General features: G+C 39.9%; 1 protein-coding gene across 1 annotated transcript in view; it reads left to right on the plus strand.

Moving 5' to 3' along the window:
• Positions 1-15,297, plus strand: part of ITSN2 (intersectin 2) — a 337,021-nt gene that overhangs the window by 102,867 nt on the left and 218,857 nt on the right. The window contains exon 10 of the mRNA XM_053709622.1: positions 14,710-14,831. Within this exon, the coding sequence (XP_053565597.1) occupies positions 14,710-14,831 (122 nt within the window). The remainder of the gene's footprint in view (positions 1-14,709; positions 14,832-15,297) is intronic.

Here is a 15,297-nt window from a genome sequence, read left to right on the forward strand (position 1 = left end):
AGCTATTGAACATTGACGGTGTACTAGCTAGCTGTTTTTTATGAGACCTTTTGGTGTTCCTCTGTTGTCTCCATGTGAGTTAGGTCTCCTTTTAGGGACCTGGGTTCCCCTCCGGGATATGGTCATTCCCTGTTAGGGTCACTGGGCGTGGTCTCCTTGGGCTCTGCTTGGAGCTGGAGATGCTGTGCATCCTTTTCTCTCTATGATCCTCTGATTGTATGGAGGTGATGCGGAGACCAGCCTTTGCTAGAGTGATTTTGGCCTTGGGGTATCCCCTTGCTTGTTGTCCTGCAGCTGTTTGAGAGTCTATGGGCTCTAGTGTCATTGTACGACTTTTAACGCCTTAGCTCCTTTTGAGCATTTGGACTTTCCTTGGGGCGGGGCTTGTGAGTTATCCCGTTATCGAGGTTGATCTGGATATTGCATTGATATCTCCCTGTGGTCTGGTTTTTTATATCAGACGGGGTGTTAAGTTCTCGTATATTGTTTATTTAAACAATTGGGGGCTCGGTTTCCGGTTGTTGAGGCTTCGCTTAGTGTTTTCCTTTGTAGAGTTGTTGCCGGACTTTTTGGTTCTAAGGCTGGTTCGGGTTCCCCAGTTCCTGAGAACTTGGGCTATGTCCTTTTACTTGGACTAATTGACCTGGTCACGGTTGGCCAGGTTGTCTGAGTGCTGATGCTCATTGGGCTGGACTTACGCCTTTATGGTCGGTTTCCCTTGGTCAGCTTGCTGGGGTAACCTTTTGGATTCACTGCTGTGCAGGCGAATGGGTTTGCAGTGTCTCTGCTGCAGCTATTGCACATTGGACGTGTGTTAGCAATCTAATTCCTTATGGGGATTCCTTCCAAGTTCATCTGCGTTGGAAATTGATTTCTTCTTTAGCCTGGGGCTTTGTGTCATGTGGGCAGGTTCTCTGCCTTTTTGGCCCCATCCCTTTTCTTAGGGCGGGGGGCTTATTCTCTTTCTTATGAATGTGTGGTCCTTTTTCTAGGGTTAACATTTCAGAGAGGGATGTTTTTCTCTGGGTTGTTAGGTTCCATCTGGAGTCTTGCTGGCTCTGTGTCGAGACTATGGTGGGCCTTTTGTTAGATTCCTTTGGGTCTACGGCCTTGTTGTCCGTTTCCAAGGAGTCGGGTTGGCACCCGTGCTCTGTTGGGATGGCTGTGGCTATTCTTCCGCTCGTTTTTGAGCTGGTGTTGGGGTTCTTCTGTTCCCCTGTTTCAGACCTGCCGATGCTTGGGCTGGCCCGGCTGGCAGTGGGTTCTGAAATGCGTTGTCATCTTCAGAATCTAGGTGGGCATAGTAGCTAGTGCCCTGGGCTTGCAAGCAGAAGGTTCAGGGTTACCATACACCTTCTGGGTGTAACCTCTCTCTCTTGGGGGTGCAGTGGGCCTCGAAGTTATGTGCTTCCCATTTTGGAGCCCTGGGTGTAGGTCTGGCGGCTTCGATTGCCTAGAGTGTGCCCTCTGTCTGGGAGTTTTCTTTTGCAATCTATTCTCTTGCTGGTCGCTTTTTACTTCTCAGCAAGTATTCTTCTGTGCCATCCTTATGATGGCTGCGTGTTCTTGACTCAGGGTTTTTCGTCCGGGTCTGTTACACGTTCTTTTTTGTCTGAATACTTTAGTATTCTTAGTTCTGACAATGTGAGGACTCCGTCTTCAGTTGTCTTTCGGTGCTTTGCATGATGTTGAGAGAAGGGTTTCTCTGTTTAGATGCCCAGTCCTAACCATCTGGACTCTGCTTGTCTGTCAGGATCCATTTGGATCTTTGTGAGCTGGGCTCAAATATTGAGGCTTTTCCTTTTATGGATTTTGTGGTGACATTTCGTTTTCCCTTCAGTTCTTCCCTGCCCTATCCCTTGGGGAGTTTTAGGCTGGTGTTCCCCTCTTTAGTGAGGGGTGAGCTGTGAGGGACCGACTGTTGGGCGAGGGTGTCTCCTGGAGGACTGTTCAGTTGAGTCTGATTTTGCGGTCTCTAGCTATGCTTCTGGACTATCTGCTGGTCAGTGTCCTTGGAGCCTTTCATTTTTAAAGTTTTCTCGAATTCGGACAAAGCAGGGTTTTTGTTGGGTAGTGGTTTCAGGCTTGGTGCTCTCAGAATGGGCCACAGATTTTATCCTCCCGTTTTTGCATTCAGTGTCCTCCTTTAGTTTAGGGTATGGTTTTCCCAAAATTATTGAATGCGGCTCTGGACTCTTTCCCATTAGGAAGAAAAACATAAATTATGTTTACCTGATAATTTCATTTTCTTCCGTGGGAAAGAGTCCACGGCACCCCGCCCGTTTTTTATGTGGGGCATCTTAGTTGTATTCTTCTGGCCCCTTTTCACCCTGATATTTCTTCTACTGTTCCTTGTTCCTCGGCAGAATGGCTGGGGGATGAGGGAAGTGGGAGGAGTATTTAAGGCTTTTGCTGGGGTGTCTTTGACTCCTCCTGGTGGCCAGGTTCTTATTTCCCAAAAGTAATGAACGCGGCTGTGGACACTTTCCCACAGAAGAAAATGAAATTATCAGGTAAGCATAATTTATGTTTTTTTCAGACGCTTGGTTCCACCATGTACAGGATCCTTGGGTCCTGGAGGTTGTATCTCAAGGATACAGGATAGGATTCAAGTCTCATCCGCCCAGGGGTTAGATTCCTACTTTCCAGTCTGTCTACAAGACCAGAATAGATGGCTGCCTACTTAGGTTGCGTACGGGATCTCTCCTCTCTAGGATTAATTGTCCCAGTACCTACAGAAGAAAAAGGTTTGGGGTTTTATTCAAACCTTTTCGTGGTTCCAAAGAAGAAGGGAACTTTTCGTCCAATTCTGGACCTAAAGTGCCTAAACAAGTTTCTGAGTGTTCCCTCTTTCAAGATGGAGACAATACGGTCAATCCTTCCTCTGGTTCAAGAGGGACAGTTTATGACCACCATAGACCTTCACGTTCCGATAAACAGGGAACATTTCTTTCATGTAATTGGCAAGAGTCCATGAGCTAGTGACGTATGGAATAAACAATCCTACCAGGAGGGGCAAAGTTTCCCAAACCTCAAAATTCCTATAAATACACCCCTCACCACACCCACAATTCAGTTTTACAAACTTTGCCTCCTATGGAGGTGGTGAAGTAAGTTTGTGCTAAGATTTCTACGTTAATATGCGCTTCTCAGCATTGTTGAAGCCCGATTCCTCTCAGAGTACAGTGAATGTCAGAGGGATGTGAAGGGAGTATCACCTATTGAATGCAATGGTTTTCCTCACGGGGATCTATTTCATAGGTTCTCTGTTATCGGTCATAGAGATTCATCTCCTACCTCCCTTTTCAGATCGACAATATACTCTCATATTCCATTACCTCTACTGATAACCGTTTCAGTACTGGTTTGGCTATCTGCTATATGTGGATGGGTGTCTTTTGGTAAGTATGTTTTCATTTACTTAAGACACTCTCAGCTATGGTTTTGCACTTTATTTATATAAAGTTCTAAATATATGTATTGTACTTATATTTGCCATGATTCAGGTTTCAGTATATTTCCTTTTACAGACTGTCAGTTTCATATCTGGGAAATGCATTTTTTAGGAAAATGTATTTCTTACCTGGGGCATAGTCTTTTTGCAATTGACTGTCTTTTTTAATTCGCGGGCAGAATTAGGCTCGCGATGGCGCAAAATGCTAAACTATATTGTGTCATTTTTGGCGCGCAATTTTTTTTGGCGCAAAGTTACGTTCGATGGCGCCGAGTCCTTTCACAAGGTTGCGTCTTCAATGACGCGAGTGTGTCCTTTCCGGATGTGTTTAGCACCAATTTTTTTTCTCTGTTTGTGCTTCATTTTTGGCGCCAAATATTTTCATAATTTAAACCCCATTCCTATATGCCTCTTGTCTTTTTTCTCTATCAAAGGGCTATGCTGTTGCATTTGTTTCCCATTCCTGAAACTGTAATTTAAGGAAATTGATAATTTTGCTTTATATGTTGTTTTTTCTCTTACATTTGCAAGATGTCTCAATTTGATCCTGTCTCAGAAAACACTGTTGGAATCCTGCTGATGTCTCAATCTGATTCTGTCTCAGAAAGCACTGATATCAGTTCTACCAAAGCTAAGTACATTTGTTGTAATCTTATGGAGATTATGTCTCCAGCTGTGGTTTGTAATAAGTTGTCATGATAAACTTTTACATGCAGAGAATGTGGCCATCAGTAATAGTACATTGCCTTTTGCTGTTCCTTAAACATCTAATGTACAAGATATACCTGTGAATTGATAAGAATTTATTGCTGATTCTATTCAGAAGGCTTTGTCTGCCATCCCGCCTTCTAATAAATGTAAAGGTCTTTTTAAACTTCTCATAAAGTTGATGAAATTTCAAATGACCGACAACATACTGAATTATCCTACTCTGATGAGGATCTATCTGATTCAGAAGATCCTTCCTCAGATATTGACACTGACAAATCTACTTATTTATTTAAAATGGAGTACATTCGTTCTTTGTTGAAGAAGTGTTGATTAAATTGGATATTGAGGAGACTAGTCCTTTTGATATTAAAGCTAGTAAACGTTTAATTTCTGTTTATAAACCTCCTGTCGTTATTTCAGAGGTTTTTCCAGTTCCTGATGTTATTTCTGATATGATTTCTAAGGAATGGAATAGGCCTGGTACTTCTTTTATTCCTTCTTTAAGGTTTAAAAAATGGTATCCTTTGCCAGCAGTTAGATTGGAGAAAAGATCCCCAAAGTTGATGAGGCTTTCTCTACTCTTGCTAAACGTACTACTATTCCTACGGAAGATAGTATTTCTTTTAAAGATTCTTTAGATAGGAAACTTGAATCTTATCTAAGGAAAGCTTATTTATTTTCAGGTCTTCTTCTTAGGCCTGCAATTTATTTGGCTGATGTTACAGCTGCTTCAACTTTTTGGTTGGAAACTTTAGCGCAACAAGTATCGAATCATGATTTGTCTAGCATTGTTAACTTGATTCAACATGCTAATAATTTCATTTGTGATGCCATTTTTTGATATAATCAAAATTGATGTTAAATCTCTGTCTTTAGCTATTTTAGCTAGAAGAGCTTTGTGGCTTAAATCTTGGAATGCTGATATGACTTCTAAGTCCAGATTGCTATTTCTTTCCTTCCAAGGTAATAAATTATTTGGTTCACAGTTGGATTCAATAATTTCAACTGTCACTGGGGGGAAGGGAGCTTTTTTTGCCTCAAGATAAGATCTAAGGGTAAATTTAAAGCTTCTAACCGTTTTTGTTCTTAAATAAGGAACAGATACCTAATTCTTCCCCAAGGAATCAGTTTCCAATTGGAAGCTTTCTTCAAATTGGAATAAATCCAAGCCATTTAAGAGATCAAAGCCAGCCCCTAAGTCCGTGTGAAGGTGTGGCTCTTATTCCAGCTGGTAGGGGGCAGATTAAGATTGTTTCTAAGGGGTTTCCGGTGAGAAGGCGGAGCTAAAGTTCATGCTGCTCCATGTCAGCGTGTAGCCGGCGAAAGTAATCTAAGCCTTCATTCTTTGCCCCATTTCTGTTGGACTGTGGGGGCCAGTAGCTAGGCATAATAACGCCAGCTGGAAAGGAAACCTATAAGGCTGTATCTGCCTGCGGGTATGACCGCTGCTGAGCAATTATCCAAGAAGAAAAAGCTAACAAACATGTATTAAGCTGTTGCTGATATCGTATATTGAGGCTAAAAAATCACTTACTAGACTCCCTGTTTGCTCCTGTGGCCGGAGCTCCGTCTGAGGTGAGGAGGAGCTCAAGATCCGCGAGAGGTGGATGGTCGGAGTGGTGGAGGTGTTGCCTCGGAGTATTAGCATCAACGGAAGACGCGGCTCTTCCTGTTACTGGATTACAGATGCGCTGAGGAAGCGAGAGTGGTGGCTACGCGGAGGGATCCGGAAATCGCGCTCCCCTGGGGCAGTAGAGTCAAGGTGCCGATGGTAGCAGCAGGGCCAAGTTTGCTATGGCCAGGTAAGGTGACGGCACAGATCTCCCAGGAATAGTGCTGCTGAACAAAGGTATTCCAGCCGTGGCTTCCCGGTCCAGAGGAGGTAGCGTATTGGTGGCTCATTGCTTATTCCATATTGATTGTTTGTGGCACTAACTGTCTCTTGAACCACTCGTGTCTTGGTGATCTTGACATGTCCCCGACCCGCTGAAGGAGGTGGGTGACTGGACAATCAGTCTGAAGTGACTCTGTGACATTTCTATACCTTGTAGGGGATACTGGAGGACTTCCCATTAAAGTTTAAAACTTGGCCTGCTGATAAAGCTGAGGTTGTGTAATAGCCCAGCAGGGCTTTTTGTTTATTTAAGCATAATCAGAGACATGGTCTAAACAGGCTAAGTCCTGACGGACATTAGTTGACACTACTGCTGGGCATAAAAGTCTCTTCTAGACCGAGGGGATCAGGATTGTTTTAAGAAAGGAGACAAAGCTTATGATGATTGTTTCATTTCTATAGTGGTAATATCAAGTAGTCTGTTGATTTAATTGTATGTTTAGATATATTTCCTCAGGTTAAGATTTCTATAGAAAGGATCATTTGAGGGGTACTTATTGGTTATCACTTTGAATATTCCTATTTGCTGAGTCTGATCACAGAAGAGTGGGTATCAATAGGTTGTTCTAAGATTGGAGTCTAAATTAAATCTTTTTTTCTATGTATATATAGGTCATTGACCTTAAGCACTATACACTGATGGTATTTTCACATTTTTGAGTAAAGGCATTATTATAAAGATAATGAAGTACTAGTCACATAGAACACAAAAAAGAAAAAAAAAAAGAGAAGAGAAGGGGCAGAAGGAAAGCAAGAAAAAGGGGGTGAGAAGGGGAATATATATATATATATATATATATATATATATATATATATATATATATATATATTATATATATTTATATATCACAAATTTAAAATTAGTTTTTTTTTATTATTTTCATTTTTTGCACAGGAGTTTATTTTTTAGATCACTTCACACAAGGGTTTTTTTTGTTTTTTTTGAAGTTCACTACATGGAAAAAATTTTAACACTTGGGAAAAAATAATTCGCCCAAAATGCCAGTGAAAGCTAGGGAAAAAAAAAATAATAAATTGGGCGACTCCAATCCAGATATGTCAGCAGACAGTGTACCAGCTCTTATTGATACCCAGGTATTAATCGGGCAACTTACTGCTATTTTTTCCCCTCAATTTGAGGAAATTAAAAAAGAATTAGGAACTATCTCTACAGAGATGATGACACTGTCTGCTGAGGTCAAGTTATTCTCTGTAAGAATGGGGGAAGCGGAGAGTAGAATCTCCTCAGTTGAAGACAGACTGACTACTCAAGAAAATGTAATTCAATCACAGCAGGTCAAACTAAATAGTATGCAATTGCGCCTGGAGGATCTCGAAGATCGCTCCAGGCGGAATAACATAAGGATTTTTGGTTTACCGGAATCTCTCGAGTTTGACGACCTCATTAAATTTACTTCTATTACGCTCCCTCAGGCTATTGGTTTTCCAGCTCACGTCCTCCCCTTAGCAATTGAAAGGGCGCACAGAGTTGGCCCTAAGAGAAACTCTACTTCAGGGTCGGTTAAACCTAGGATGTGTCTTTAAGGTACTCAAATTTCAGGATAAGCTGGAGATTCTGAAGCTTTTTAAAAAAGCTGATACCCTGAGATTTGCGAACAGCAAGATTTTGCTGTTTCAAGACTTCTCCGCCGAGACATCTGCGCGGAGAAGAATGATGGCACCTTTTTGCTCACAGTTAATCGGTAAAGGGATAAGAGCAAGTTTATTCTATCCGGCTAAAATTATAGTTGAAAATAAAGGGTCTAAATTTATATTCAACAAAGTCTCAGAAATCCAAGAATTTATGAAAAGCCTAGATATTTAAGCTAATCCAGAAAGACAGTAGCTAGTATGGAGGTGCGGAAGATAGTGCACGTATATGAGAATTGTATAATATGTTTGTTCTTTTTATTTCTTATCAAATATTATTTGATTTTTAGCACAGATATGTTTAGTTTATGTTTTTTGTTGTGTATTAATTCACAAAGAGTCAGGAATTTGTCTCTAGAGAGAGCTATTGTAATCTGTGTTAAGAGTTATGTTTTAAAGTCCGTTTTTTTTTTGTTTTTTTTTCTTTCACAGGAGTAGGAGAGGCTAGGGTTAGTGTACCATTATTTTCTTTTCCCCGATTCTTATATACTAGTCCTAGGTTTATATCCAGGATGAGAATTATATGGAATGACTATGTGTTATGTAATTCTGACTATAAGAATAAATTAGAGATTTATTGGGAGGCAGCCAAGGCAGTAATGCGTGGAGAGATTATCGCCTATATGAGTAGATGCTCCAAAAAGAGGAAGGAGCAGGAACTTCTATTAGCTAATAATGTTAAGATGGCCTATAGCAAGGTTAATCTTGATCCCTCTCCGATGAACTGGTCTGCATATTTGGAGGCCAGAAAGGAAAGGGACGTGCTCTTAAAGCAAAAATCTCAAGAAGAAGAGATGAGGCTTAGCTTAAAGTATAAGAGTTTCCATGGTTGTTCCGCAAAACACCTGGCGCGTATAGTTAAGAACAGGAAAAAAAAAACTTTATTGCAGTTATTAAGAATGGGGAAAATCGTTTTTTTTAAATCAACAGATATCAGCCAAGTGTTCCATAGCTATTACCAGCAACTGTATGCGTCGGTTTCTGTAAGCCAGTATAATCAAGATATTTTTTGGTCGAAGGTTAGTACTCCCAAGATTCAAACGGAAGAATTGGTAGCGCTAAATCAACCTGTAAATAAAGAGGAGATCTGTAAAGCAATTGATGGTCTTAAATTAAATAAAGCGGCTGGCCCAGACGGGCTGCCAGCTGAATTTTATAAATCGCTAAAAGATTAATTAGTTCCGTTTTTAGTGGAATTATTTAATAATTATTATCTGTCCGATAATATTATATCGGGAGGGTTTGTAGAGGCAAACATTTCACTCATACTTAAAAAAGGAAAAAACCCTGAAGATCCGGCTTCTTATAGGCCTATATCAGTGCTTAACACTGATTATAAAATAATGGCCGGTATTATTGCAGCTAGGCTTGGCCGATGTCTACAGAATGTGATTCACCCAGATAAGACAGGATTTATGTCATCTAGAAGTTAATCTAAGAATATTCGCAAGGTAATTGCATTTCTTGATTATGCGTGGAATTCAGAGCAGAATATTAATAATTCGGTAACTTGCAACTCAGCAGTTCTGACTCTAGACGCTGTCAAGGCGTTTGATTCTATCGTCTGGGAGCATCTATTTCGATCGTTAATTAATTTTGGATTTGCTGGTAATTTTATTCAATATATCAGCAAAGTTTACTCAAAACCTAGATCATTTTTGCTGGTAAATGGTATCCGGTCACAAGAGATTATTTTGCAACGTGGCACTAGGCAGGGCTGTCCGCTGTCCCCCCTTCTCTTTAATCTAGCGATAGAACCCTTGGCAATTCGATTCCGAGATATACTAACTGGTATATCACTTGGCGCTAATCGTTTGAAGTCGCTGCTATATGCAGATGATATTCCGCTATTTGTGGATAACGTTCATCTAACCATTCCAGTAATTGTACAAATACTTGCTGAATTTAGCTCATTTTCGGGCTATCTAGTTAATCTAGATAAAAGCGAACTCATGTATGTGGGCGAAAGGCTTCCCTATATGGGGATTATCCCATTTAAAGTTGTGAATGTAGTTAAATATTTAGGGTTACATAGAAATCCGAAGTTATGGTACGCAGCAAATTATTCATCTTTATTTGAAAAAATTAAATTGGATCTTCAGCTTTGGGCATCTTATCCATTGTCTATCTCTGCTAAGGTAAACTTAATAAAAATGAATATTTTCCCACGACTTCTATATATGGTGCAAAATTTACCTATTTTCATATCTAATCTAGATACAAAGAAGCTTTATAGCTATTTTTCCAAATTTATATGGAAAGATAAAAAACCGAGAATAGCTTTAGCTAAGCTTATGCAGAAGAAAAATGTGGGGGGCCTGGCTCTGCCCAATATTAAGTTATATAATATCGTGGCCATGGTGAAGTTTGCTTTAGACTGGATCACTGAAACTAATCTTATTGCAGTAGGACAGGAAGAGGCTTTCTATATACGTCCTTTTTCATTAAAAGCCATCTTACATTGTAAACCGAAACAACTTCCGTCTAATATCTGTAGAATGATGTCATTTAAAAACATTGTTGTAGCGTGGTATAAGTTCTGTGGCTGTTTAGGCATAGATTCTACCTTTTCAGATTTTCTCCCCATCCAGGGTAATCCGCAATTTACCCCGGGTATTCATCAAAAGATATTTAAATCTTGGGCAGATAAAGGTTTACTTTTTGTAAAACAAGTGATGGATGAAGATTGTCAGGTGCATACATCGGAATATATATTTCAAGCTCATGCGTTACCTAGATCAGATATGTATGCCTATTTTCAGATACGACATTATATATATAGTCAGAACTGAGCGTGGTCGGATATTAAAAGTTTAATTCAAAAGTTTAAGTCGGGAAATACATCTATCTCTTTGATGTATGATATCATGCTCTCAAAGCAAAGTGAAAAGTATTTGGATGGGATAAGTAATTGGTTGTGCCCATCTATTCCGGGAACTGATAATGACAGGATCATCCTGAGTTTTAAGATGTTGAATCAATGTAGATTATCTATGAGCTGGAAAGAGTCACACGTGAAGTTGCTGAATAATTATTACTTATATCCATCTAAAATTCAAAAGTTTTTCCCTACTAGTTCAAGGAACTGTCCACGGTGCTCTAAGTCTAGAGCGGATTTATTCCATATGTTCTGGTGGTGTCCCAAATTAAATCAACTATGGCTTAAAATTTGTTTCTGGCTTGGTGCTCTCTATAGTGTAAATGTTTCTATTACATTACAAAATGTAGTTTTATTGTTTCCCTCAGCTAACAATAGTTCTCCTTGTTTGATTCGTATATTTAATACAATTATTCTTGCAGTTCGCCACCTTATCCTTAAGAATTGGAAGGCGAGTAGAGCGCCAAGCTTTTCAACAGTCCAAAAAGAAATACAAGAACAAATTATCTTTGAATCATTTCATCTACAAGATGCTTCAGAGAAGAGGATTGAGGATTTTTTTATTGGATGGCTTCCAATTATTAAGTCTTATTCTCTCCCGGTGCAGAGACAGATTCTTTATCCATTTCGCCTGTCCATAAGCTTTGCAGAATTAGTTCTATTGAATAAATTTCCGGCCTCCTGGTTAGTGTAGGAATACAGTGCCCAGGATGTTAAGGGTGTTAGGCGCGGGTACAGCGGGAGGGGGTCTTAAAAAGATTTTATTATTTAATGTTTTTTTTTTTTTTCTTCCTTTCTTTTTCCTTTTCTTTCTTTTGGTTTTTGTTTTATTATATTGAAGAAACTCCAACAAGATTAAGATGTTTTTGCAAATGGCATAAAATTGTAGTTATTGTTTGTTGCATGTACATGTATATATACTGGATGTCTTGCGATCTTATGTTTAATGTACATCTTGTGGAGATTTATCTAATAAAAAAAAAAGAATTTAAAAAAAAAAAAAAAAAAAAGATTGTTTCTAAGATGTTTGGATCAATTCGGACCAAAATCATTGGATTCAGAATATTGTCTCTCAGGGGTACAGAATAGGATTCAGAGTAAGACTGCCTGTGAGAAGATTTTTTCTTTCACGCATTCCAGCAAACCCAGTAAAGGCTCAGGCTTTTTTGAAGTGTGTTTCAGACCTGGAGTTATCTGGGGTAATCATGCCAGTTCCGTTTCAGGAACAGGGTCTGGGGTTTTATTCAAATCTATTCATTGTCCCAAAGAAGTAATTTCATTCAGACCAGTTTTGGATCTAAAATTTTGAATCGATGTTAAGAGTCCCAACTTTCAAAATGGTGACTATAAGGTCTATTCTGCTTTTTGTTCAGCAAGGGCATTATATGCCCACAATAGACGTACAGGATGCATATCTTCTTTTTCTGATTCATCCAGATTGCTTTCAGTTTCTGAGATTCTCTTTTTTAGACAAGCATTACCAATTTGTTGCGCTTCCTTTTTGGCCTAGCGACAGCTCTAGGAATCTTTTCAAAGGTTCTTGGTGTCCTACTCTCTGTTATCAGAGAGTGGGGTGTTGCGGTGTTTCCTTATTTGGACAATATCTTGGTTCTTGCTCAGTCTTTACGTTCTGCAGAATCTCACACGATTCAACTAGTGTTGTTTCTTCACAGACATGGTTGGAGGATCAATTTACCAAAAAGTTCCTTGATTCCTCAGACAAGGGTCACCTTTTTAGGTTTCCAGATATATTCAGTGTTCATGACTCTGTCTCTAACAGACAAGAGACAATTTAAATTGGCTTAAGCTTGTCGGAACCTTCAGTCTCTATTATTCCCTTCAGTAGCTATGTGCATGGAAGTTTTAGGTCTCATGACTGCAGCATCGGACGCGATTACCCTTTTCTCATTTTCATATGAGACCTCTCCAGCTTTGTATGCTGAATCAATGGTGCTGGGATTATACAAGGATATCACAATTAATATCCTTAAATCCCAATGTTCGACTATCTCTGACTTGGTGGTTAGATCACCATCGTATAGTTCTAGGGGCCTCTTTGGTTCGTCCAACCTGGACTGTGATCACAATAGATGCGAGTCTTTTCAGGTTGTGGAGCTGTTTGGGGATCTCTGACAGCACAAGGGGTTTGGGAATCTCAAGAGGCGAGATTACCAATCAATATTTTGGAACTCCATGCAATTTTCAGGGCTCTTTATGTAAGAACTTACCTGATAAATTCATTTCTTTAATATTGGCAAGAGTCCATGAGGCCCACCCTTTTTGTGGTGGTTATGATTTTTTGTATAAAGCACAATTATTTCCAAATTTCTTTGTTGATGCTTTTTACTCCTTTCTTTATCACCCCACTTCTTGGCTATTCGTTAAACTGAATTGTGGGTGTGGTGAAGGGTGTATTTATAGGCATTTTGAGGTTTGGGAAACTTTGCCCCTCCTGGTAGGATTGTATATCCCATATGTCACTAGCTCATGGACTCTTGCCAATATGAAAGAAATGAATTTATCAGGTAAGTTCTTACATAAATTATGTTTATCAGTTCCTGAGGTTTGCCTTTCTGGACCAGCACTTCCAATTCATATCTCTTCTGTTTGGCCTAGCTACTGCTCCAATGATATTTTCAAAGGTTCTGGGGGCTCTTCTAGCAGTTGCCAGAACACAAGGTATTGCAGTAGGGCCTTACCTGGATGATATCTTGGTGCAGGCACCATCTTTTCGTCTAGCGGACGAACATTTAGAGTCCCTTCTCAGTCTTCTTCAATCACATGGATGGAAGATAAACTTGGAAAATAGTTCTTACTCCAAGTACAAGGGTGAATTTCCTGGTGACAATAATAGATTCCATATCCATGAGAATATTCCTTACAGATCAGAGATGTTGCAAGCTAACTACTGCATGTCTTGCCCTCCAGGCCTCCTTGAGACCCTCAGTGGCTCAGTGTATGGAGGTGATCGGACTCATGGTGTCCTTAATGGACATCATTCCTTTTGCCAGATTCCATCTCAGACCCTTACAACTATGCATGCTTAGACAATGGAACGGCGACCATTCAGATCTGTCTCAACTGATTGTCCTGGACAAACTGTCGAGAGACTCGCTCTTTCCAGATAATCTGTCCCAAGACACGTGCTTCTTGAGACCGTTCTGGGAGATTGTGACTACGGACGCAAGCCTTTCTGGTTGGGTAACGTTTGGGGTACCAAGAAGGCACAAGGACTGTGAACTCAGGAGGAGTCCTCGATTCCGATCAATATATTGGAACTCCTGGCCATCTTCAATGCCTTGAAGGCTTGACACCTTCTGGGTTCGTCCTAGTTTATCAGATTCCAATCAGACAATATAACCTTGATTGCCTACATCAACCATCAGGGGGGAACAAGAAGTTCCTTGGCGATGAGAGAAGTATCTCAGATACTAGAGAGGACGGAGACTCACAGATGTACGCTGTCAGCGATCCACATTCAAGGTGAATGGTTTCTCCAACCTGAGGTGTTTGCAGAGATATGCAGCGAGTGGGGGACGCCGGAGATAGATCTCATGGCATTCCGCCTCAATACCACGCTGCCCAGGTATGGATCGAGGGATCCTCAGGTGGTATTGATAGATGCCCTATCAGTACCATGGAGTTTCAGACTCATATATATTTTTCCTCCATTACCGCTTCTCCCTCGTGTGGTGGCTCCCATCAAGCAGGAGCGAGCATCAGTGATTCTGATGGCTCTATCGTGTTCGCGGAGGACGTGGTTTGCGGATCTGGTGGGGATGTCCTCATCTCCTCAGTGGAGGTTACCTTGTCGCAGAGATCTGCTGAACCACTCATGATACTACTCATGGTGCATTAGCTAATGTGTATCCATTTAATATGGAGCTAAAAAGGTTGCACTGTAGTATTTGCTGCTGCTTTTATAGACATGAGCCATGAAAAGAATATTGTGGCTGTACAGATAAAGTTTCCCTGTTTCTGTCCTTGCTTCCTATTACTAATATATGTTAAAACACTACCCTTTCATCTGTATATTATTATTTAAATAAAATGTGATGGAAAATGTAGAACTCGCCACAACTGTCCATAGCTGTAAAAGGTTTTGTCTTTTTTTCTTTTCAGCGAGTGCTTTTGCTCCCACTGAACGTAGAAAGTCTACAGCGTTTGTGAACTATAAAGCCTTGTACCAGTTTGAAGCCAGGAATGCTGATGAGCTTAGCTTGAATGCTGGAGATGTTCTTCAGGTAATTATAACTTTTTCCGATGCTTAATAATAAGAACTATCATATACTTAGATCATATATATTGCTTTTTCTTGATTAAAGGGACATGAAACGCAGATTGTAATATAAAATCTTTAATTATACGTTTCAGAAAAATAATTCAATATGATATCATTAGTTTGCCCTCTTTTACTGTAGTTTAACTACATTTTCCAATTAATGTACTCAGATTCAGTGGATGTGTTAATTCATTTAAAGACTACAGACGTCTTGTGTTTACAAGGTGTTTTATACTTTAGAATGCATCATATTTGATTATATTTGTTATGGCCTTTTTAATGTTTTTATTTGCTGTCCGGGGTCCTGAACCAAAAATGGGCCGGCTTCTAAGCTTACATTCTAGCTTTTAAAATAAAGATAGCAAGAAAACAAAGAAAAATTGATAATAGGAGTAAATTAGAAAGTTGCTTAATAATGCCTGCTCTAT

This window comes from Bombina bombina, chromosome 4 (assembly GCF_027579735.1).
Source record: "Bombina bombina isolate aBomBom1 chromosome 4, aBomBom1.pri, whole genome shotgun sequence".
NCBI lineage: Eukaryota > Metazoa > Chordata > Amphibia > Anura > Bombinatoridae > Bombina > Bombina bombina.